Raw genomic sequence first — 25,009 nt, forward strand, 5'->3', positions numbered from 1 at the left:
CCGCACCCCGCTCCGCCGCCCCGCGCCGCGCTCCGCACCTCGTCACCATGTCGGGCAGCGGCGGCGGCAGCAGCACCGGCAACGCGGTGAAGAAGAGGAGCCCGGCGGGCTCGGCCTCCTCGCTGGCGCAGGAGGAGGAGAAGCAGGCGATGGAGAAGATGCTGGAGACGGCGAGCGGTGGGGCGCAGGAGAACGGTTGCGCCCGCTCGCCCTCGCCCTGCGCCTCCGCCGAGGGTGAAGGGGTGACCCTGCAGCGCTCCATCACGCTGCTCAACGGCGTGGCCATCATCGTGGGCACCATCATCGGTTCCGGCATCTTTGTCACCCCCACGGGTGTTCTGCGAGAGGCCGGTTCGCCGGGGCTGTCTCTGGTGGTGTGGGCCGTCTGCGGGGCCTTCTCCATCGTGGGTGCCCTCTGCTACGCTGAGCTGGGCACCACCATCACCAAATCCGGCGGGGACTATGCCTACATGCTGGAGGTGTACGGCTCCCTGCCCGCCTTCCTCAAGCTCTGGATAGAGCTGCTCATCATCCGGCCCTCCTCGCAGTACATCGTGGCTCTGGTCTTTGCCACCTACCTGCTCAAGCCCATCTTCCCCACCTGCCCGGTGCCCGACGAGGCTGCCAAGCTGGTGGCCTGTCTCTGTGTCCGTAAGTACCCGCGGACCCTCTCGAGGTCCCCGCTGTCCTGCTACCCCACGTGGCTCCCTGCTCCCCGCTCGCCATCGCTTTCCCCAAAAAGTCTGCCCCGGGAGCTGGCTGCCGTGAGCCCATCACCAGGGGAGACTCACCATCTCTCCTCTGTTATGCTGACTGAATACCGGGGGGGGTGGTTGGGGGCTGTTTTGAACCGTGTGAGTAGGAAACGTGGCCCCATCTCAAATAAATTGAGCAAAAAAATTATCTGTCATGAGCAACTGGTGCTGAACGTGGCCTGTGCTGCAGCGCCTGGCTGTTTTCAGAACCAGTTTTGAGATGCGGTGTTTCTTGGCTGTGTGTGCACTCGAGACCCTGCTCAAAACCGGTGGGGTTTTTTTGCAAGCAAACGTTGTATCTCGTGAGACCTTGCCTTGCAGAGCAGTTCAGTCGTTGCTGTGATGAATTTAGGGCCACTGTGATGTCTGCCGTGGCACGCAGATCTCTCTCTCCTGATTCAATGTTTATCATCTCTCCGGTATTTTGAGGTCTGCAGTTTTGCCGGTGAAGCCCCATTTTCTATTCCTCTGGGTGATTGCAATGTCCCCCCCTCCAAATTCCTCATTCTTTAAATACAGGACCATTTTCTGCGTTTCTCTCCTCATTTCCTATTCAATCTGTGTTTTACTCCACTGGTGGTTCTTGGGCCATTGTAAAGATGGATATTGTGAGAGGATGTGATATTTTTGTGAGGGCTGTATCAAGCGCTTGTTTGCTGTACAAAGTTACAATCAGGTGATCTTTCCATTTTTTCATTTTGAGGTTGTGAAGAGAAGACTGCTTGTTTGTGCTGTCCAAAGGGAGATTGTGTTAGATTCCTTCACCCTCTGAAGATCTCAGGCATTCAAAAGTTGCAGTGCCATGGTCACTACAGGAAGATATATTGTCTGTAAATGTCTTCATACAAACTGACCCAGTCTTTGCTAAGATACATTATGTGGCTACCTAGTAGATACAGTAACAGTCAGAGCAGCAAATTGCACTTTTTTTGGGGCAAGATTGAAACTTATTCCTGCCCCAGATAAATTTTTAGGAACATAAGGGCAAGTAGACAAGGCATGTGGACTTCCCATCCAAGTTTTTAACAAAGTGGAGTGCATCTGTTAAGGAAATGTAGTCACCCAACTAAGTAAGCTAACAGCAGATTTAGGAAATCATTCTGGTGATGGATTTCTTGCCTGGAGTAGGGCCTTGTGAAAAATCTGGTTTTAGAGCTTTCCTGCCAGTCTGCAATATGGTTTCTTCAGTGGCAGAGGGAAAAGGGGCATGCACACACATGGCATGCCCATTTTTTGTTCAGAAGCTAGCAGAGTATTGATTAGATAGACTTTCTTACTGGTTTATGTCAAAGTTTTGCTGTGCAAGAACATATTGTAGTTGGCAAAGCCTTTGAGAACATGTTTTTAATAATAAGTAACTTTTAATCTGCAGGATCTTTCCCAACATAGGTAGGATGAGGTGTCTGTTCCCATTTTACTGATCAGAAAAAAAATTCAGGGGTAAAGTAGACTTGCCCATGGCGAGATCTGTTCAGTTACAGGGTGGATTGCAGCATGAAATTTCTTGATGCCAGGTCTCATTCCCACTTACGCTTCTCCCATAAGTTATGTGTCTCCAACTTTCTTTGGCTAGCAATTAGTAATTTTCCTGAAGCAGAATTTGTTCTTGAACCTTTATCTTGAAGTGACAAGGAAAGAGTTGCTAGTTCTACAAATCTGCGTCATTTCCATGTGTTTCTTCTTTAAACTTTACTCCCCCCTGCACCGCTGGCTACTATTTTGTTTATGCTTTGGGTTAAATTTGTGTTTGTCTCCTTTTCTACAAAAGGTTAGTTCATCATGCATTGCCTTCAGCAAGTTAGTTTTCTGTAACTTTGATTTTTGGAGTGAGCTTTTCAACTGTCTGGTGCCAAAACCACATTATGAACTAGGAACAATAAATTAAGTAAATCTGGTCCAAGGACTTAGCGAGTCACACAAAACTTCTATGGACTAACAAGCGGCTTTGTTACATGGTTGTTCCAAACATACCTCTAGCCAGTGAGATATTTATTTTTTTCCAAGAGCCCTAGGGTAGGAAAAATGGCCTGTTTGTGCATACACTCTAGAACACATGTTAACAAGTTATCTCAAAGAGGGGAAGAACGGTTTAGGGAGAAGTAGGGGAATTTGGGGCCATGGGCTGGAATACAGTTGACTTCTTATGTAGCCAAAACTCAGCCATCTAGAATAGTGCCAGCTGTATTCTTTGAAAAGTTTGTATCTCGACATGAAATGCAATTGACTGCATGGTTTCTAGTAAGAGGAGAAATAACAAAAGTTATTTGTTTCCACTTTGAGTGTTGCTGGTGTTGAACAGTTGAATAAATAATGTGTTGTTCGGTATTTGCCACCGTAAAGTACAGAAACTGAATTCCTAGGCATTAAGATAATCTAAATAAATCACCGTTCTTGAAAGGAGGAAAAAATAGTTGGAATAGGGAATTTTGTTCCCTTGAAGGTGCTGAGGAAAACAAGGTGGGTGGTTAAGTAGGATTTAACTACAGATAGGTATTTTCTCCTCTCAAGATTGTAATCTACAGACAGTTGGTATGCAAGACTCCTTCTTCCATAAGACAAGGTGAATGCTTATTACGGCTGCCAAATAAAAGTGTGGGAATTCACTACAGGGAAGTCTTCCTGTAGCAAGATGGGTCAAGCTGTTCATCATGACTGTGGCTTATTTTATGTTCACCACAAACCAGGCCTTGCTCCCTAGTTGTAAGAATTTGCAGGTAGTTTGGCTTAACGCCTTTCAGGCTGTGTGTTACTTGGATAACCCATAAACTGCCTGTTATTTTACCTGTCAGATGGGATGGCTGATACTTTTAGAACTGATAAATCATAAGAGCAAATGCTAAGGGATAACAAACACAAAGCCCACCTGGTATCCAACCGTTTTTGAACAGAAAAGGTTGGAAGGTTGTGAAGCTGAGAATTTGTGCACATGCGTGAAAACCCAACAGTTACTTGAATTCCCCCAAATACGATCTCCTCTAAACCAATTTACCCCTTATACAGAGGATGGATGGACAGTTACGATGCCCTGACTTTTCATCTTTGATGACATCTACGTTAGAGTATCAGTATTGTAATGTAATTCTTTGCCATATACTAAGGATTCTGTACCCTCTTGCAGGTGCACATTTGAGGATATGTAGATAAATGAAAATCCATTACGTTCGGTGTTGGCACCTCTTTTTATCTTTGGAGAAAGCATCGCAGCGGAACGTACATTCACACCGCATTTCCAACGTATTTGTGTCTTTTTCTGTAATTTTCTACAACTTTTTTTGACTCCGACTTAAAAAGAATACACACTTTTTAACAGAATATTTGGGTAGCAAGTGTAGTTTTGAAAGAACTTGTTGTTTGTAGATGTCGCAGGACCATCTTCACGTAGCAGAAGCAGGATCGTGTAAAAGTGTTTAATCCTGTCGTTTTTTCCCATTGAAGAAAGAGGTGGTGTCCAGGTAGTGGCCTGAACAGTGATGTGGAGCAGCATCCAGTCAAAAGTGCATCCCTGATCTCTTACTATGAGAGTGGGTCAGATTCTCTTTTACGGCTGGCTGCCACTTGGGTTAACAGTTCTTAAATTTGAGCTGATAAATCTTAACAAAAATTGTTAAAAAAACCACAGAGCACAACCTAACACACAGTGTATGCTCTCGAGACGGCTCGAGGATGGAACGTTTCAAATTGCCCAGTTAAAGATAACATTCATATTCCTTATTTCCACCTGTTAATTTGCAGGTTTCCTACACTTGAGAGGTCTTTGAATTGTGGTAAATTCCCTGTAGATAAGGGAGGTGGGGGATCTGAGCTGCTTCTTGCTTGGTGTTTCACCAGTCATCCTACACACATTTTTACACGCAGCCTGCCACACACCCCCCGTGTGCTACATAACAGGTTATCCTGTAGTTTACTTATTTCTTGACAATATAATCTGCTCCGTGGAAGCTTGAGAAACCCTGCCGGTTGCGTATGATTTTATTCTTGATCTTCAATGTCAAATCAGTGATCTGATTGTTAGCTTCTGAAGCCTTTTATCACTTGTTAATTGTATATGTTAATCTGCCACTAATAACCTCAATATTGCTGCAGCAATATCTGCTGCTTCCCTACAGTATTTTAATCTTCTTTCAAATTTCTTTAGAATTCCTTTGCTGCTTCTGAAATATTATTTCGGGCACTCCTGCAAGCATGGAATTCCAGTAAAATGATCGCACATTTCGCATTCATCTCTTTTGTTATGAACAGCCTAATAGTGGCAGAATTAGTAGCAGTCAGTGCAGGGTTGAGTCATATCTAATAGCACATGTCATATGGAAGTGCAAGTGCCTGACACCTCCCTGACAACGTTGTGAGTTAGAGGAGGGGAACGGTATCAAATCCAGGGTTTGGCCAATGTGTATGAACACACGCCTTCAAATGCTTGCCAGATTATAGCTGAAGTCCATAAGTGAATGTTCAGTGTCAGCATTTCAACGAGAAATATGTTGAAAGCAGGGACATCTTTATTTGGTATTAAGATTTTACTTGAAATCTAACAAGTTTGGCTCTTTGACCAGCTGTTTAAAGTGAAGCTCTGGGTAGATTTTTCAACTCGACAGGTATTAGATGGTAAGCAAGGCAAACACAAAACCCATCTTAGGCTTGTCTGTTTTAAGATGGTTTTATTCTGCAATATTGCTACTTGGAATTAATCTGCCAGGACAAGCAGAGTGTGAAGCTTTGAAGACTTTTTTTTTTTTCCTCCTCCAGAAAGGTGGATTAAATGACTAAGCTGTATCAGTAAATATGCAGTTGTTTGATCAGAGTGGAAGGAAGGGGTCTTTGTAGAATCCCTGCTATATGGCTAATGTTGCAAGACTGAGGTTGCATTTTTAAATCCGCATTTAATTAAAGAGAGCGGCATTAATGAAAACAGCCTCTGACTAGCAGAAGTCTCCTGAAATGGATGAAGGTTTGGAGGACCCTTGAAACGCAGCAAGCAACTGCTGCATTTCTTGGCACCCCTCTCTTGGCTCTCACAACAAATGTCCCATTACGTTTTATTGTATTTGAATGATTTACATTACCACCGAGATCCTTCAGAGTCTTTCTCTTCTGACATGAACAAATTGGGAAGGCTTTTGCAGAGAAACTCTCCATGGTCAGTCTCATTCAAAGCAACACCATTAGGTATTTTGAGTATTCCAGTAGTCTTATAGTCCCAGTGTCAGATGTGGCCAAAAAAAATTCAAACACAATGATGAGAAAACAGTTTCTTGCCAGCCAGCACACAGAGCTGAATTTTGACCCTCTGCGTGCCACAGGTGGCACGATTCAGACTAAAACCTGCCTGGAGATTTTTACTGAGTTCCTGACCCAGGATGTAGCAGCCAGTGCTGAAGTTCAGCCCCCTTCCTGGGGATTTGTGGAACCCTAATCCAGCACAACTCTGGGAAGGTGCTTCTGTGTAAGCGTTACATCGTTCTGGGCCAGGTAAGATGCTGTGTTTTGCAGGTCCAGTAGCTGAGCATCTGTTTGTCAAGGATGGTGAAATGTCTGTGGGGCTTAATGTGCACATAAAATATTAGTAAGTGTTGTTTGCTGTTAGGAAGATGTTTCATATGAGGCGAGCATGGTGGAAAAGATGTTTAGCTTGTGATAGTTCTGGAGTCCTTTTAATTTGCTGGGAATGGAAGAAATATACCTCTCTCTCCCATTGCACAGTCTGTATTTTCTTTGTCTTCCTGTGGTAAAATGACCTGTCTTGTGGAATTGCTGCATCATGTAATCTAGAAACTTTTGACAGTAAAAACACAAGCTTCTTTCTAAGGACACGAAATAGTAACTCCTACCACGAGCTAGGAGTTACCTTCCCTAACATTAATAAATTCTTTGCAGTTTTTCATGTACCACACAGTTTGAATAGTGCAAACTGTATCACTGTTATTGTGGAACCTTGGTACCAGAGCGATGGGTGTGTTTCTACAGTCTTGAGATCCAGCCTCTGCAAACTGTGAAATTCTTCTCCAGGCAGTCCTGGTGCTGCCTTTTGGCCCTAGCTGCGCTGCGCTGGTTGGCACAGCTCTTGAGAGAGAGATGACAAGTAAGTGCTTGTTAATTTATTCTTGCAGAACTCTGGAAACTTGCGGGTGTGGATGCTTCTGGGATCTGTGCGCCGTGATGAAATGCTAGCATCATCCCGTGCTGCACTAACTTCTTTTGCTCCCAGCTCCGAGCCCGTTTCAGCACCAGAGGCTTTCTGGAATTGAAAGCCAGCGGCGAGACGGGGCTGGGACACGTTCAGGGTGGCTGTGGCTGTTTGTTGGAGAGGTCCAGAGCTCGTGGTCTCAGTTAGGGGCTGGGGCTGGACGTGATCCCTTTTCTTAAGCTCTAGTGGTAGGGCAGCCTTTGCCTCCTTTCACCTGTCATTTGTTGATGCTCCTGTTCTCCGATTCCTCAGCACTGCTGTTTCGGGAAGAAAAATAAAATGGAAACTGTAAACTGTTGCCAGCTATGTTTATTATTATAAGTTGATTTTAATATAGACACATTTGCTCTGGAGCCAAGTGCTCCTTTCCAACAACCACTTGCCACTGAGCGTTTCCCTTCTGCAGACTGATTGCCCTGGCTATTAAGTTCCTCCAGGGACTCATCCTTGAAGAAATATCCACAAAGTTTTTCCTTCTGCTTTTTTTTCTTTACCACTGTGCTGGGCACAAGTCTTTACTTAAGACCTATGGAGTTGAAATTTCCATAAACATGGAAAAATGTCTGCGTCCTTGTATGTTTGTCTCATGTTAGACTGTGCTTTTAGAAATAGACACCTGAGACTATTAGAACACACCGTGGCATCACAGCCTCTTGAATATAAAGGGGTTTTTTTTTGCCTTGGTGAATAGTTAAGGCATTGATTTTTCCCGTGGATTTAAAGCACTTCAGTCAGTACAGTGTAATTTCTTGTTTGTGCTGCGTGGAGTAACTATTTTCAATGTGTCTGACCTCTTGTGAGCTTAGGCAGCAGTTCTCTTTAAAGCGTGTGAGCCATTTTATGTCTGTGCCACGTGCTGCTGTCATCCCTGTGGTTTGTTTCTTGGTGGCCATGGGCTCAGTTTGGCTTGTCTCTGTGTGAAACCCGGTTGCACCATTTCTGGTAGAAGAGAAAACTGCTTGTCCATCAGCTGCACTTTATAAAGAGTGGAAGGAGCAGCCTTTGCTGTAGGATGGGGATATGGAAAGGAGCCGAGAACTGTTCTGTAAGTAATTGTGAAGAGAAAATCAACATCATTCTGTGGCAGATGGTAAATGGAAGCATTGTCTCACAGTTGCAAGGGCTAAGCGCTTGCAAACAGGAATCATTGCACGATTTATCCTTGCTGTGTGGACAGTCCTCGATTTCCTGGTGGGAAAGCTGAGGTGAAGCATTTCCCTTCATTCTTCCCCTTTACTTTCCACAAAGTTTCCTACCCTACTATGTGTTTTCATTCTGTTCTTATAATACCACAAATAGGAATCCATGGGTGACTTGTAGCAAGTTAATTGAGTTTACTTCTGTAAACCAAGCTACTTACACGCATTTATTCTTGTTCAAGAGATCTGTGCTAAATTATATAGGAAGCACTACAGGTCAAGACCAGGGAAATCTATAGGAGATGAAACAAAGGCCAAAAATGACATTGTGAACTCCCGAGGTACGTAACCTCACACACAGCATGAATGCAGCTGTGCCAGTACCTCAAGAATTCACACACTCATTTCAGAAATGTTTCACCTGAAAAGCTGCTAAAGATCTTGGGTTGGGCAAACTCCCATCACCCCCATGAGCAAGTTACATACGGTGCTGGAATTGGATCCTTTTTACCCCTGTGAATGAGGACAAGTGCTCAGAGCTGTGGATCAGCTGCTTGTTTGTTCACTTTTTTTATCCAACCCAAACCTCCCTGAGCGTTGTCTTTACTCCATCTCCGATCCATGGCCACGTTCCATCACTCTGGGAAAGCTGCAGCCCTGCCTTTTTCTATAGGATAGTTGCCAAGACTGTTGCATCATAAATGCCAAGCCCCAGTTTATCTGTATTAGGGCTCCATTCAGGTACTGTTTGCTTTGGGCAGAACCCCATGCCCGCAGGGCAGCTTTACTACATCCTGCCTTTCCTTTGTAGACACAGGAGTTGTTACATATAGTGTGTTGTTGTGGACTTGTTCTATGTAGAGATTGTCATGATCCCTTTCTTTGTCTGCTTTGTAAGGATTTATTCCTGTTGTCATCTAGAAATCATGTTAGGGAGGGATCTTGGAACTTGAGTTCAAAGGAATCTGCCCATAAAATGTGAATTGCTGAGGGGCAAGGTTCTGGGTCCTATGATGTATTAGTCAGAAATTATCTGACTGTGCAGGTGAGTGCCAGTGGAGCAGGTTGAGTGACATGCCTGAAGCCAGCTGGACAGAGTAAATAATTGAAGCTGGACTTACCGTTGTCTTTAGAAAGCCAAGCTTCTCTTTGAAAGCCTCTGGCTTCCCCTGTGGCTTGAGTATTTGAAATGAAGCTCACCCTTGGCTAGGCTAGAGCAGTCACCAGAGGGCTGGAGGGGTGAACAGCCCCTTGTGAGCATGTTCTCTCTACAGCAGTCAGAACCCAGTATCTTTCTTGCTTCTGCCAGAAGTGATAAGTAAATAAATAAAAGTACCCCTTCTCACATCTGCAATCTCTGCAGCTTTCTAGCTCTTATTATCCCAATTATGTAAAGCCTTTGGAGAGGGGCTGCTGGATCAGACAGACTGTGTCACGTCAGGTCATGCTGAAATCCTTATTCCTAGAATGATTCCTGAGAACGGCCCCGACGGGTCACGCTAACGGTGCCTGGCTTCTGACCACGGCCAGTGGCTGCAGCCTTCGGAGAGGCGCTGCAGAAATTAGGGCAGCGCAGTCTGCTCTTTCCCTGCATTGTGTCGTGGCCCTGATTTATAGTAAAGCCATGGCTGTGCAGCTTTGCCCCGTTGTTCATGCGGAGCGGTTCATCCGAGGTGAATGGAGCAGTGCCAGGAGGAGTCCCGCAGCCCCTGCTTCACAGGGCAGCATCTCGGATCAAAGGAATAAAACTGCTTTTCAGAAGCGCTGGTCCTCAGCTCTCCTCAGAAGCTGAGCAGCCACTGGAATTTGTCTTGGGAGTTTGACTGAAAATGTACTCGGTCTGTCTGTTCGTCTCGGTGTCTGTCAGATTCTTTCTGGTGGGTGAGACTGGGGGTTTTTTTAGCCCTTCCTATGTTGAAATCGTGTAAGTGTAATAACTTCACCACGCTCATTTAGGAAAGGCAAATATTATTACATGGTGGGAAAAACAAAGGAGAGAGATTGACTTGAAGGGCTCTGAATCACAACTGGCATGGGGGAAGCTCTCAGCCCTGTTCAGAATCTCTGGCCCTAAGTGTTTTCTTATTTTTTACAGAGCCTGTTTATCTGGCACCAATGTGTTTTTAAGGACTGAATACAGACGCTTCCGCTGCTTTTCAGTTTTGGACTGTGTAGAAAGCTTTTGCCTTTTATGTACACCACCACCATCCCATGGTCCGTCCAGCAAGCTCTGTACAGAACCAGAACGTGAAAAACAGCCCCCAAAAAGTCAGGATTTAATGTGGAGGCCGCAGCAGCTATTGTCAAAGAAACAGAATGCCTAAATGGGGAAGGGAATGTCACTGTCGCACCTCTAAGGGCTGTCTTCACTAACGGGAAAAGTGTGCTTTTAGATGTGTTAGCTCATGCTTTAAATATCCCTCTGTAAACAAGGAGAGTTTTATTTTTAGCATAATTGCTGGTCGAAGTGAATCCTGGATCCTCGGTTCCCTCCCCATTAGGATTGACTTTTAGTAGATGTAATTGTGATCTGTGTTTAGTGATATCTCACCGTATTTTCTTCTCTCCCCCTCACCTTCCTCCTGTAGCATAAACATACTGTAAGTTGTCCTTGCTAACCTTTATTTTCTTCTCCCCTGTATATGTCCCTTTTAGCAGCAGATACATCACAGCCTTGCTGCGAGGTGACAGAGCTGTGACCCTGCAAACCCCTGATAGTTCTGGCCTGCTGCTCAGTGCTGACAAGCCTCCAAGTCCAGGCACGAGGTGTCTTTCCGATTAGATGTACCCTATCTCTCCTGACCAACACAGGGTGGGGGGACCCTGGCACAGGGGCTCACATTTAGGGGAGGTGGTTCCTCACCGTTTGCTTTCAGCTGTGTGCTGCAGCAGGTCAGCCAAAGCCTGGCTTGTGCTGTCCTGTGGCCTGTCCTGTGGCAGCCCGCAGGCACGTCCTTCCCAAAGCAAATGGCTCTGAGTCATTGCAGTCTCACCCACCCCAAGCGCCCAGACACCCCCAAAAGGGCTTGAAAGGCATGATACAAAACCCAGTGAATCCGAAATTCCTTATCTACTTCTGCCTTTCGTTCTTGTAGGATGTATCGGATCACGTGCTTTTCTTTGTGAAGATGTCCGGCTCTTTCATTTTTTGAAACTTTACAATGCTCTTGTATTGAGATGACACTAGATCCTGGGGGTTTGGGGGAGGGGGAGCCAGTGATCCTGAAAGCAGGCATTGTATTCCGAGATCTGCAGTCTGCCGCGCTGGGACTGGCTTTGCTTGTCCCTGCCTAAAGATCCCCTGCAAGCAGCCTTTAGCTGAGCAATATGTCGACACCTAAATCCACTCAGCCTGATGCGTATCGCTGTTGTGCTGTGGCCGTAGCGGGCTCTCAGACCCCTCTGAATGAATGATGCAACTCGGATCCCTTCTGGCTTGCATCTCCCCTGAGTCACCAGGAAGTCCTGTCACTCTCGGCGCTCACTCGAGCAGGAATGTGAACTCTAATCGTTACTGTCAGACCCAGATACCACGGGCTCTGAAGACCGAGCTCTCTGAAGCCAGCCCGTGGGTATGTCTGAGCCCATCCGTGCCCGTGTCTTCCAGGAAGGCTATTCCCAGCTCTGGCGTGGGCTCTGCGTGCGTTTCCCTGAACTCTTTACCAATGCAGTTGCTTTCTCCCAGTCGGGGCAGGATGCAAGGTGGCAGTGAGCCAACAAGGGCCTTCTGAAATACCCCAATACTCACTTCTCCTCCTCCCATGGGTTTATTTCTCAGTTTGCAGTTTGTTGTGCCCTCGCTGGGAGGTGGGCTGCGGGGCATGGTCCTGCCTCCTCCCGCCAGGAGGTAACCTCGCTTCGGAGTAGGGGTGTGTTGTGGTTTTCCCTGTGATGCTCGGCGTATGTTGAGGGTCTTAAGGTGCTGGGTGCTCTTGCTGGGCAGTCACCAAGCTTTCTGAGTACTGGAATTTTTGCCTCTCACCTTTATCCATCGCCTTCGCCCCCATTCTGCAGCACCCTGTGCAGCTCAGCCCCATGGAAACAGGCTCGTGGCCAGAGTCGCCACCAGCAAACTGCTGGGCACATTGGCGACATGATGAAGGTGCTGCTGATCCCCCCGTATCTCTGGGGGTTTGACTGAGGTTGAAATATCTACAGTAAATTCTCTGGGCTTTAAACTGTGAGTGTAGATATAGCCTGTAACCTCAGGAGAGAGTGATCTGCATCCGGGCTGAATAATTTGGGGAGCAGCTGTTTGGCTCTGGTTGAGGCATTGGGGTCCTGTGAAAATGAGCTGCAGGATGTGGGAAAGAGCCTTTGCCATGAGGGCAGAGGCTACTCTGGGAAGGATCCCGCAGGGAAAAGCCTCCGGCTCAAGAAGAAAGGTTGAGATCCCCTCCTCCCCAAGCTGCTCGGGGATCAGTCAGCACTGGGGGCTGGTGACAAGCTGGTGAGGTGGCAGGGAGATGAGGACAAAGGGAGGGCATCCAGCACGTGGGGCACCGTCATTCTCTGTGTGACATTTGCCCATCTCTATAACAAACAACAGGCTCTGGGGAGTGAGCAGGGCACAAAAATAGTAAGCGGTTTGGAAGAGCAGTAAAGGTTTTAGCCATTATTTTCTCTGAAGCAGGTGAAACTCGGCCAGTCGGGAGCTTTGGGGCTCTAGTCAAGCCCTAGTTCAGGCTGTGAGTGCCACGCTGAACAGTGGCAGGAGTGGGCAATAACAGAGGAGGGTGATGGGGGAACAAGGGAATTAAAAAAAGACGGCAGGAAATGAGGCTTCATTAATTACATGAACCACAGAGCAACTTGTAGGCAGTGGGAGCTCCTCAGCAAGCACAGCGCTGCCCGGGGAGGCAGCGTGATGGAGTCCAAGAGCAGCCACAGCAAACCTGAGCCGTTGTGCTGGCCTGCCTGGGGCAGCCCCCTCTCCCATCGCCCCGGGGAGCATCTCTGAGCCCTGAGCGCCTCGGAGCCTCCGGGAGCCATCCCTGGCACTGCGGGTCGAGCAGAGGACGAGGGTTTCCTCAGATCCGGGTTCTCTTCCCGCCCGCGCCGCTGACCTGCAGGCCTGGTTGGGCTCATAGCTTGCCAGATGGGTCAGGACAGGGACGTCACGGTGTGGCCTCCAAAGCCTTTTAGGTGCTATTGTTATACAAACAACTATATCTCAGCTCTGGAAGTTTGTCCTGACATTTCTATGGTGTTTTCACACCACAACAGCATTAAATTGGATCAACTTAACAGGGATGGTGGCCAATCGCTTTGATGCTAATGGTTGCAGTGAGCACTTTTATTTCTATGCCCTTAGAAGTGTACTTTCCAGGGACTCCCAAGGAGTGTATGTGCTGTTCAAACCACCTGTTGCCAGAACAAATGACGGAATAGAGAAGTCCGGGGTTGAGGAGCTTTGCTTCTGAAAATTTCTATTTTAGGAAGAGACTCTTCGGGTTTGCTTAAGTTTTCGCGCAAAGCAAATGCCAGTTTGCCGTCATTTGGTTTGCGGTTTAGGTGCTTCACTGGAATCTGACGTGTCTCTCCTTGTCTGTTCCCCTCAGTGCTCCTCACAGCAGTGAACTGTTACAGCGTGAAGGCTGCTACTCGTGTTCAGGATGCCTTTGCCGCGGCAAAACTGCTGGCGCTGGCTTTGATCATCATTCTTGGCTTCGTGCAGCTTGCAAAGGGTGAGTATGTTCCTTTTTCCTTTTGAAGGTGCTGTGCAGTTAAAGCAGAATCTGGGGATTAGGGATAGAGCCCAAGAGTCCTAACCCAAGCATTTCAGAGCTAGCAGAAGCGTTTTACAAATGTCTTTTGTTCTCTTTGCACGCTTGGGTGATATTTCCAGCTCGTGCTTTGCAAAGGACTGAGAGCTTTTGTGCGTTTTATTTGTGAGGTTTCGTATTTACCTCGCTGAAGTTATGCTGGAGTTTGTGCTGCTGGAACCCAGCATGTACTACCCGAGGTCTTTTCCCCTTAATGCAGTCACTGTGTGGCCTCTCCCTTTGAGACTGTGGAGCTGCCAAGGCTACAGGGAATGAGAATTTTGGTGCTATGGCACTCAGAAGTCTTTTCTGTAGCTGATCATGGCCATTTCTTAGTAAAGAAGCATCTGCACATGCAAACCACCCCCAGTAGTTTTCTTTTTTTTTTCTTTTTTTTCCCCCCCCAAACTGTCCCAGTCCATTTCCCCTCTTCCTGCATCAGGTATGGAACAGCTCGGTCGAGTCTGTAGGGTCACACAGGGCAGCGTGGGTCAGGCGAGGCTGCGGAAACCACATGATGAATAGTGATATTAGGGCTCTCAGCTGACACCAGCACATATGTCTGTCAACTAACATCCAGAGAAGAAGATAAAAATGTGACGATAAAGCAAATTTTCTGGTCGGTTTTGCTTGTTTTCTTCATGCACATTAAAAATCCTCTCAAAGCCAGGGAGATACTTTGTTCCAAACCCATCTCATCAACCAATCCACACAGATAAGCTTTACTGTGCTTCTTTTGTGCGAGTTGTGAGAAATAAATTTTCTTAGGGACCACTACAGGCCCCATTTGTTAAATGTGGATAAAAGTCCATAGATAGTCCTGCCTGTGTCTGTACTGGCAAGAGTGTGTGTGTATGTTTGTGTGTGCACGTGGGTCTTTTTAATTCCTGTCTCAGCTATGGGAGCCAGTGCTGTCTTTGCAGAATTTCTTGCTTTATCAGAGGTTTTCTTTTCTTCCAGCTCAGTGCCTATGCTCAACAGGAACATTGTTTGAGGCTTATCACAAAATATACCTCCTTCCTCTTTATATCTCCCCAGGCTGCTTTGCTGATTTTTTTTTTTTTCTCTCTTAAAAGGAAAACAATAAGCAAACATAAATCTCTGCTAGTTCTTTAACATTTCACCAATAGAAGTTCTTTACCATTGTTTTTTGCTTGCAGGTAATAATCTTAAATTGCTTCTTCCGAATCACCTCCCCTCCCTCTGTACTACTCTGTCTTTTTGTTGAGGGTGAATCACTGTCTGCCCTGGTTCCTCAGGTGTAAATACATGATATTTCCATTGACTTATATCTGTAACCAATAAGAGATTTCTGTCTTGTGTACAGAAAACCCCATACTCTTCTGTTTCAGACGTTTTTTACCTCCTATGAAGCCTATTACAGTTTTAATTTTTTGGTAGGTCTGAAGAGGTACAGGGTGACTTGTGTGCATCTTGCAGTACCGCTCGTTTCATGTGATCTTTAGTTTCCTGCTCAACCACCTGGTCACTTCAGACTGCGGGAAAGGTAACAAGAGCAAAAGCAATAGTTAGATGATGACATCTGAAGGCAAAGGCCTTTTCTTCCTGCCTGTGCACACAACACTTGGTGTAAAGCAAGCTGGTTCACAGTGGGAACCTTGGGATCTACAGAGGATGCTCCTCACAAAGCCCACGTTTACACTTTCTCCTAAGTGGCACATTACTGCTTGTCGCAGTTCTTATTCTACAACATACTGCCTGGGATCTAACAAGGATTTTATTAATCCCCTTACAGAAGTTGCAGTCTCTCTGGTAAGTCCTTAAGAACGTGCAAGCTCCTTTCATATGTCCTTCCTTAGCTTCCACCTGTATTTTGCAACTTTCTCAGTTTTTCTTTAAATCACGCCAGGTAACTGGATGCTTATATGTAGCAGGGGTACAGCAAGAGACTGCCTTTTTTCTTCTTTTTTTCTTCAAGGAAAGCATACTAGCATCACTTGAAGCATACTGAAAATAGGAAAGCGCTCCACTCTTCTCCATCTTTGTTGGGGCAAGACATCATGGGTGCAAGCTGTGAGGCCGGGGAAATTTAAATTAGCCATTAGAAAAACACTTTTAACTGTAATGCAGAGCTTAAGTAGGTTGTCCAAGGAGGCGATCTCACTGCAGATTTCCAAGAACAGGTTAATAAACGCCTCTCGGGAATGGTTCGCGTGAGGCAGAGCTGCCTTGGAGCAGGGGGACAAACCTGGTGCACGTGGAAGCCGCCGTGTCTGTGCCCTCTGCACATCACTAGTACAGTGCGGAGCTGCTGGCTCTTCTCCAGGCGAAATACTGCAGACCCAGCCTTTTAAAGTGCTGACGCTTTTCGAGGGGCAACTTTTTTTCTAAAAGCCTGTTTAACCTCTGAGCGGGTTGGGCAATCCCCAGTCCAGCCATCACCACGGTGCCGTTGCTTTCACCGCTCCTCCGCGTGCCCTTGTTTTCTGCCATGCCCTTTCCTTGGACAAAGAGGACTCTGACTGCCACCAGCTCAGTAAATTCAGAGCTGGCAGCTACTTTTGGGGTGAAACACCCACCAAGGTGATTTGTCTGGGGCTGCAGTTTCAGCAGCGAAGGGCTGTGTGTTCCCGTGACGGTGCCTGACCAGTGCTGGTTCATTTGCTTTAATGGTTCCTGTCCCGTTGCTGGTTCATGTTTACAGTATCCATAAACAGAGAGGAGCAGCCAATACCACAGTTTCTTGCTCCAATGTGGAAACTTCTGAGACTTCACAGAAGTATGTCTTTTCTCTGTACTGACCTCCCGCCTTCAGCTTTTGGCTTTTTCTCTTTTTATCCTTTCATCGGATATTCTCGTTATTTTCAGAAAAGCAGTAACATCTCAAGACAAAGCAATATGTGGCAATATTACCACACAGAAAATAGCCTTTCCTTGTGATCTCTCTGTGGACAGCTGTTTTACATCACTTCTTTCATGAAGCTTCAAAAGGAGGGTAGAAGTTGGTTTCCTACTTGACAGCCTTTCAGCTACTTGAAAGTTGACTCACTATAGCTGACCCACTTGGGATGCAATTATTGAACTAATACAAAAGTTACACTTTTAAAAGCCTTTGTGAAGCTACAGTTAACGTTGCTTTAAAAGTTCAGTGTCCTGGACTGGTATATTGGTGGGTAAAACCTTATATATGGACCCCCAACTGCACAGCCCACAGTCTGTAGGACTTAAATAGTATAAATAACTTATGACATGGAGAGGATGTGGATTTTTTCACTCCAGTGTTATAAAAACTAGGCTTATTTTTGGTTCTGCTGTTTCACCAGCTCCCGCAAATTGCCTTCTGTCCAGCCATCTCTGGGTATTTTTTGGCCATGTTCTTGACCTGGTTTGTGGGATGACTGGGACTAGATCGTGTGGCCGGTTTGGACAGTGGCTGTGCGGGTTTAAGGGGTGTTTTCTGCACTGGGCGTGATACAGAGGTCTGGGGTTAGGTCTGCAGCTGTGCTCTTTGTACCCGATCACCCTGCAGTTTAGAAGTGCCTTAAAAACTAACCTAGGCATGAAATGGTCAAAAAAATGGTGCTAATCTGTAAGGACACACCCGTGCTTTTTCCAGGTGAGGAAATCCGCGAGAGGTTTTGATGTCAAAAAATTCTAAAAAAACCCCACATCCTAGGTGTGTTTCAGGTAAATTCTTTTCTGTTTTGATGTCTTAGCGTTACTTATATGTTCATCTGCCATTGGGCAGCTCAGGCAGCGAGGTGCCGTGTGTTTGGGGAGTGCTGCAGTGCCGGGCTCCATCCCTCACTGCGATTCCTCACCAGCAATTCCGCTTAAAATAAAGAAAAAAAGAATTGGCCTTTTGAGCCTCAGGAAAATAGAATTTAACACTCATTAAATTATTTCTATTGAGCTTATTGTCCCTCTTAACGCCTGATTTTCAACTTTAAATTTCTCGTCTGTGGTGCCTCGAGTGCCTGTGTGATGGCAGCAGCATTATTCTCTCTAACTCCCTTCACTGGGCTTGTCGGAGAGCAGCAGTTGCATGTGCTGAACAAGCACAGGGTGAATTAAGGTTGAAGGAGGCAAGTTTAACTCCAGACATTTGCCATGGAGAACTTAGACTAGGCAGTGAGTTTTGTTTTCAGTCTCGTCTTTAAATAGATGTTTACAGTATCAGCCAGCACTGGCACGCCCCACCCCAATATCATTTGCTCTTTGTAAATTAGTATTTAGAGGTGTGGTGGTGGCTGGCAAATTCTGAACTCAGCGGAGGGGGGCTGTTCAGAAAGTACCAAAACAAAGATTGAAACCTTCAGTCATTAACGTGTAAAAATCTCAGTACTCCAGGTGCGAGGCAACATCTTGGTGCTGTGGGTTTGTGTGCACATCTGGGTGCTGCTTTCATTTACCAGATCCCTTTGCCTTTTGCTAGAAAATACACATTTGGTCTCTCTGTCTTTCTCTGTGACAGTTATTTCACTAGTTCCCTGTCCAGACTTTCCTTTCTGCCTTTTTTTGGTGAAAAAATCCCGTGATTAAGAAAGACTGGAGGGAGGGAAAGTTTACTCACTCTTCCTTTCCTCCCAGATTTTTTTTTTCTCTGTTGCCAGTGGTAACATCAGTTGAATGTCCCAAAAAAGCTCCTTGAGCCCGATGTGGAGTGAGAGCAGGGGGCTGAGCTCTGCAAGGAGCAAAGCCCAGGAGGTGGCTGTAGGCGTGGGGAGGGCAGGGCTGCTCTGGAGGGGTCCTGCTGACAGGGCTGGAAAGCTTCATTTTGTGGTTGGTAATTAAAAGCTCAGGCTCCCTCAGGTCTCAGAGGGCACACAGATACAAAGAGAAAACAAGAGTGGTCGTTGTCTGAATTCTCGTGGGTTTGTACCTACATTTAATCACTCTTGGCCATCCCGAGATGATGGGGCACTTAGCACAGCTAAAGAAATCTGCCACGAGTTTTCCTTTGACCCGGTCTTATCCCTCGCATCCGTAGGGTGAACCCTGAAGTGAACCTGATCAGCAGGTCAATGTTTAGGAGTTTGTTTTCAGCTGATTTGTTTCATGCCACATCAGCCGTGACCTGCTTTTCTGCTAGCTGAGGTAGCACTGAGGGGTGCTGGAGGGAGCAGGGCAGCCGTTGTGCTCGTGTCTGGGCCCGCAGGGACCAGCTCACCTGAGGGACTGCCTCCAGGACACGACCTGGGACACGACGACGGGGCTGGAGGTGTCTGAGGGGAGTTTGGGGCCCAAAGCCAGACCAGCTGGGTGTTCACCCAGCCAGCCCATGGCTACCTCGCACTGAGGATCCTCTTCAGCAGAGGCAAAGCCTATGGGATAGTAAATGTCCCTCAGGCTTTGAGTGTGGCCCTGCAAGTTGGGGCTGAGGCTTGTGCACAAAAGACTGCAAGAAAAGCCTGCCCTGCAGCTGTCCGTGCCCTTTCTTGTTACCCTGGCATTCAGAAACGCCACTATAACATGATTTTCCAGCCGTAAGCTTTGAAGGAAAGCTATTGTGCTTCCCTTACTCACCCTTTTGTTCACGGAGAGTGGAAGACTGTGCTGAAGGAGAGCACGGACAAGGCAGCTGGGAGAGCTGCCAGCATCCTGCACCTCTAAATCACATCAACCACATGTCGGAGATTAATCAGGCGTCTTAACGCTGGAGGGTTGATACAACACAATTATGCTTTGCGGGCCTCTCACTCTCTAATCTTTGATTTCTTTTCCAGCCAAAAGTGGATGCAAAGGCTGAGGCCAGGTGGGCATGGCAGGTTAGTGTGCTCTGTGGTTTGCCTGCTCTGAGCAGCGGTTTGTTTCTGCTCAGACAGTTTTTTTCTTGCCCTCTCTGCCCAGAAAATTTGGGGCAATTATAGACTGAACTCAAGAATAAAGTTCAGCCTGCGGGGGGCTTTTGCGTTTTACAAGTGCGAAGTTGCCTGTCCAAAAATAAATAAAATGCACTGAATAACAACAACAAAACTCAAAGCCCATAGCACAGAAGCGGTTGGTCAGTGACCTGTGCTGCTCGTTACGATCCCTGCGAGTTGCAGTGGCTCTGGATGCACCCGCAGAAGCTCGGCCTTTAGTGCTGATGTGAACTGGATGTTCCACGCTGCGTATGGAGGCTCGGAGCTGCCTTAACTCTTCGGGGTGGAAATGTGCCTCGACGCCTGAAGAGCTGCTTTATCCAGGGAGTTGTGGATTGTAGCCTGTTGCTTATTTTCGGTGTCCGGGATGAACAGCTGGATCAAGGTAGGTGCCTTGTGTCCGAGGCTGAGGAGCTCATCTCGGGTGTGCCACAGGGCACCTGCCCACCGCTGCTGCGGGCTGAGTGGGTTTTAGGCAGCTGACGTGAGAGGCTTTGTTGGCTTCTCATTTTTCCAAGCGCAGCTATCCCAGCAATGCAGACATATTTAACTAGAGAGCAGCTAATACTTCGGTATTTGCTTCTTTGCATCTCTGGATCTCCTCTCTCTGTCCCTCTGAAGTCTCTGGGAGCAGCCGTTCGTGCCTAAGGTGTATCAGTGCAGTCGATAGCTCTGTGTGTGTGTGTTTACACGGGGGCTCTTACTTGCATTTTATACTGATCCTTTCCCAAAGCCTTCAGCTTTGGCTGAAATTAATGGCCTTGCCTGTGGTGCTAGAGGTGTGGGTGACAGGCAGGAGGATCTGCCCTCCCCAAATGTTCTTGGCTCTCCTGCATGTCAAGCTGGTTGGCTCTGGTTAACCCCCCCCCAGCGCCTGGTCAGGTGGCTTGTTCTTGTTTGTCATTCTTGATCACAAGTTTCTATGGATGTGGATTGAACCTGTTGAGCAGATATGAAAAGAAAAAGAACAAGTTTATGGAAGTGGCTGGAAACCCGCTGGGTGGTTTGTTTGGGGTTTGCACCTTGCTGTTACTCTGCCCAGATAGGGACAGACAAGGGGGCATTTAGGAAACATCTTCCCATGCTGTGCTGAGGATCAAAGGGACCCTGTTCACCCAGGGTCTCTGCATGGCCTCTGTGCTTTCTGGCTCCTGGAGGAGGCACGGTTTTGCACATTGTGCATCGCTCCAAGGCTCTGTCTGCTGCTTTATTTCTCTCATCAGCAAACATTTATGCCGGCAGACACGGAGGCTGTGAAAATCAAGAGGTGTTTGCTTAGGTGGAGGAGGGTAAAAGGTTTTTCAGAGGTATCAGTAGGATGCAGAGTAGGTGAGAAAGGTAAAAAACAGTCTGGCCCAAGAAGCATCCACTGCAAAAGGAGGAGTTGTGAAGCTTGAGTACTGTGTGGAGTGAATCCAGGAGCCCAGACCCTTGGCCTCACCCTGGAGAAGACATTTTCAGACCCATAAACTCCTCTGCGACCAGGGAGGAGCAAACAGCTGATGTGGCTACGGAGCACGTGCTTCCCGCCGAGCCACGAGCTGCCCAGCGGATGCTCTCCTACCCCTGGCCCCGGCGTGTTCCTTGCTGTCTTGTTTTTTCTGACTCAGTCAATTGAACTCTCCCTGCTTGTCTCAGGAAATGGCTCAATGGCTGAGTAGATCATCTCCTCTGGGGTTTTTCGTATATACAACACATTTCTCCCTGGCTCGGGTTCTTCCACGAGCGAGACACGCTGAGGGCCGCCCCCTTTTTCTGCTGAGCTCTCTAGATGGCTGTGTTCCCTCTCCTCGCTGTTTAGGCAAGTTAAAAATATTTAATTATCATTAAATGTTTTCTGCAAGAGAAGATTGCTGTGCTATTAAAACTGGAATGGACATGACTGGGGAGCAAATGAACATTTTCAAAGAAAGGGTCTGAACACGCAGTGCATGGACCCAAACTAGGTCCCTCCAGCAGAAAGGCCCCAGGTGACCCATCGCTTGCCAGCGCAATTACCAGAGTCTTGGCAGCTGGCAAGATCAGCAAATGGGGTTTATGTCAGAGCTTGTTACCTTAATTTGGTTAATTGTAGAGCAGAGTGCATTGAACAGCCAGTTCAAACCAGGTTTCAGATCTCCAGGGTGCCGGGCACGGGCAGGGCATTGCCTAGAGAGCAGCTGGGGCTGCACGGGCTGGGGAGGACGGGGCAGCCGGGAGCGTGGGCAGAGCGTGGCTTCGCCCGGGATGCTCTCGCTCCAGGGGGGCAGTCGAGGCTGTGCTTGGCAGCCTCACCTGCGGATTTGTAACCCCTGATTTGAGCCAAAGTCTGCAGTTCAAGCTTCCGAAGTCTGGAGGCTGGAGTTGCACGTTCAGGCTTGAAACATGCAGTGCCTGGAACTGAGGTTCAAACCTCCATTTTGAACAGCAGGTCCTCAGGGGTGTTATAGTCAAGGAAGGAAGTAACAAGGACCGTGCTGGACCGTCTGCCCAGTATCCCCAGTCTCCAGCTGGGGCCAGCAGCAAGCATCAGTGCTAAGTGTAAGGACAGGGAGGACACGTGGTGTTTCCTGGGCGCTTTCTCAGCCTCCAGTGCACCTCTGGGTCCTCTGTGGCAGAGGAGGTACCGCTGTGCAATGGGTTTCTCTCCCAAGGATTTGCAGGCACAGCCAGAGCTCACCCACTGTGTTCTACAACTTGGCCCGTGTGGGAACATATCTGGGATACCTTTCCAGCATCGCTGTTGGAGTTTGGCTTTTTTACCCCAAGATGTATAATCTGGTGCCAGTTATTTCTGTAGAGGCATTGCTGGCGGGCACAAATTATTATCTTTCTGGTGATTCTCTGGCTGGCAGGGTGGGACAGAGCTTTGTGGTGATGGTGGGACAGGACGGCTGCTCTGCTGGGATGGGATCTAAGGAGCCCAGCTCCTGGCATGCAACCAAGAAGTGGTAAAGCATGAAAGAAGCAAAATTCGTGGCAAAGATGTGGGCACCTGAGAACACGAGTTTGTCCCCTTGGGGTTGGAAGAGGAAGATATCAGCTCCTGTGGTTATTTAATCATGTTCTGAGATGTTGCTAAATGCATTTTACCATGGGAGCTTAAAGATGTGAAGTCTGGCAACCCACTGCAAGTTTTTGGAGAGCTACAACTCTTGCTGGGTGAGGCAGGGAGAGGACAATGAGGTGTCAGCTTTTCAAGAGTTAAGAAGGAACAAAGAGCCCCTTCCTTCCTACCTAGTCTCCTCTCCTGGCTGCCTCCACCCTGACTTGCCCCTCCTTTGCCTGTAGCTGCATTTCGGTGCTTCAAAGAGATGGGTTTGGTGTGTGCAGCGGCACCTGCAAGGAAGAGGTGTGCGAGTAATTAGCTACATCCCACCCATCCATCCCTCCCTCCATCACCCCGGCCCACCCACAGCATAATGAAATGTCAGGCTGGTTTTATTTCTTTGCTTCAGTGCTGCTCCCGGAGCGGTCCCGTGCGGCCTCTCCCTCCTCCTGGCTCGTGTGGCTGGAGGGCAGCAGCCCTGACTCACAGCCAGTGTCTGTACAGCCCAACCGGCCACCGAATCAGGCTTTGGGCCATTCCTTGCCCAGAGGCTGAAGATGCCCGTGGGCTCCCAAGCGGGTGGCACATCCTGAATCCAGGCGTGTGGTTTCAGTCTGGGGACCACCAGCCCGCTCTCCTCTCCTGGCCAGCTGGGCGAGGGCGGCAGCTCAGCCCTGCCTCAGCGGCACCACCACCCGCCTGCTGTGCGAGGTTTGGGACGGCACAGAGCGAAACCTGCAGATGTCTCAGAAAAAGGAACATTTGGCCTGAGAGCTTTTTGTCTGTGACGAACAGAAAGAGGCTTTTGGTGGAAGCTGGTGTCCAGGTGTGGACAAGAAATGGAGGTGTGAGCCCGTGGCGGGATGCTGCTTGTGCCCAGATCACAACATCCTCCTGATGTGCTAAAACTGGTGGTTCCTCAGCCCAGGGTGGGGGGACTGGGCCGAGCACAGCAAACCTTAAAGAGACATCCTGAGGGGTGTTTGAAACTCCTGGAGAGCTCTCCCAGTCCATCCATGTGCTGTGCCAGTAGCTAATTACAGTCATGGTTAACAAAAAAGTGTATCTTACTCCCATAACAAAAGACCTGGAAAGAACTAGCCTGGTAATTATTCAGCAGTGGGAGAAAATAAACTCAGTAAAGCTGAGCCCAAGGGATTCAGCAGAATGTGATACTGCGCACACCCACCTCCTGCTCAGCCTTTTCATTTACAGCCAGGCCAGGGCATTAATGCTAAATTAAGATTATATGACTGAACCTATAAGCCAGGAATTAAGGTTAAATGCATGGCATGGCATCAGTCTCTCTGCATTTCCTGGCTTTCCTCTTACAACCTGGTGTACGTTGTCTGACCTCACTTTTTAAAAAGCATTGGTGCGTTTTGCCGAGGAGACTGACTGGCTAACGGGACGTTCAGTACAACCAGCACATCCCAGGGCAGATTCGGGAGAGACCTTCCTAGTGCAAGGAGCTGCTGGGGGAGAGAGGGAAGGCGACACCAGTGGAACAATCTGCAGTGGGACCTGGACAAGTCGAGCCTTGAAAATCTGCTGCTGTAGCTGTGCTGGGTGCACTGCTGCCCAGCGCATGAGCTGCTGCTCTGGTTCTGGCTCTTTTGCAGCTCACACCCACAGCATCCCCTGTGCAGAGGAAGAAGGCAGAGGGATGCTGGTTTCCTGGGGAACTTTGTGAGCAGAGAGCGTTTTGCCATGTCAGGGAATATCTTTGCCCTAGTTAGGACTCAGCAGGAGCAGGAGGGAGAAAGGAGATAAAAGGAGCAATGCCCGGGATGGGAAGGATGGGGATAGAGCTGAAGGATCAGGTAGAGAGGGGGAAAGACAAGATGTGGCTCTCCCCCACGCACAGGGCAGCTCCGTGTCACTGGACGGATTTGGAGCGGTCACTTGAGAAGAAGCCCCATGAATGAGGAGACTGATAGTGCTGTTGGGGAAAAGTCCCCTTTTCCAGTGCAAGGCGTAAAAAGGTCCGAGCACCCCTATTTGTTACCCAGCACCTGCAAAAGTGGCTTTTGGTGGCAGAGGGGAGTGAAAGTTCCCAGCGTGAGATGGGAAGAGAGGCCAGCCAGAGGCAAAATGCCTGGTGTATTAGCATCCCTCTCCTTTCCCCAGCCCCGTGTCCTGGGTACCTTGTGCTCAGAGATGAAGGGTTAAGCTCCAGACCCTGCTGACTGCCATGTGATGCATTTGCTCGGGTGATTAGTAAAGATCTGTGCCCTAAGAGGAATCACATGGGCTTCGACAGGGCTCCCTGGATGCAAACGTGCCCTGTCGAATCCTGCCTGGCTCCCCGCTTCC

General features: G+C 48.0%; 1 protein-coding gene across 1 annotated transcript in view; it reads left to right on the forward strand.

The window, feature by feature from the left end:
• Window positions 1-6: 6 nt before the first annotated feature.
• The window catches only part of SLC7A5 (solute carrier family 7 member 5), a 36,035-nt gene continuing 11,032 nt past the window's right edge, over window positions 7-25,009 (forward strand). The window contains exons 1-2 of the mRNA XM_026857063.1: window positions 7-651; window positions 13,637-13,762. Of these exons, the coding sequence (XP_026712864.1) occupies window positions 48-651; window positions 13,637-13,762 (730 nt within the window). The 5' untranslated portion in view covers window positions 7-47. The remainder of the gene's footprint in view (window positions 652-13,636; window positions 13,763-25,009) is intronic.

This window comes from Athene cunicularia (genome assembly GCF_003259725.1).
Source record: "Athene cunicularia isolate RWA chromosome 11 unlocalized genomic scaffold, athCun1 chr11_part2, whole genome shotgun sequence".
Classification (NCBI taxonomy): Eukaryota; Metazoa; Chordata; class Aves; order Strigiformes; family Strigidae; genus Athene; species Athene cunicularia.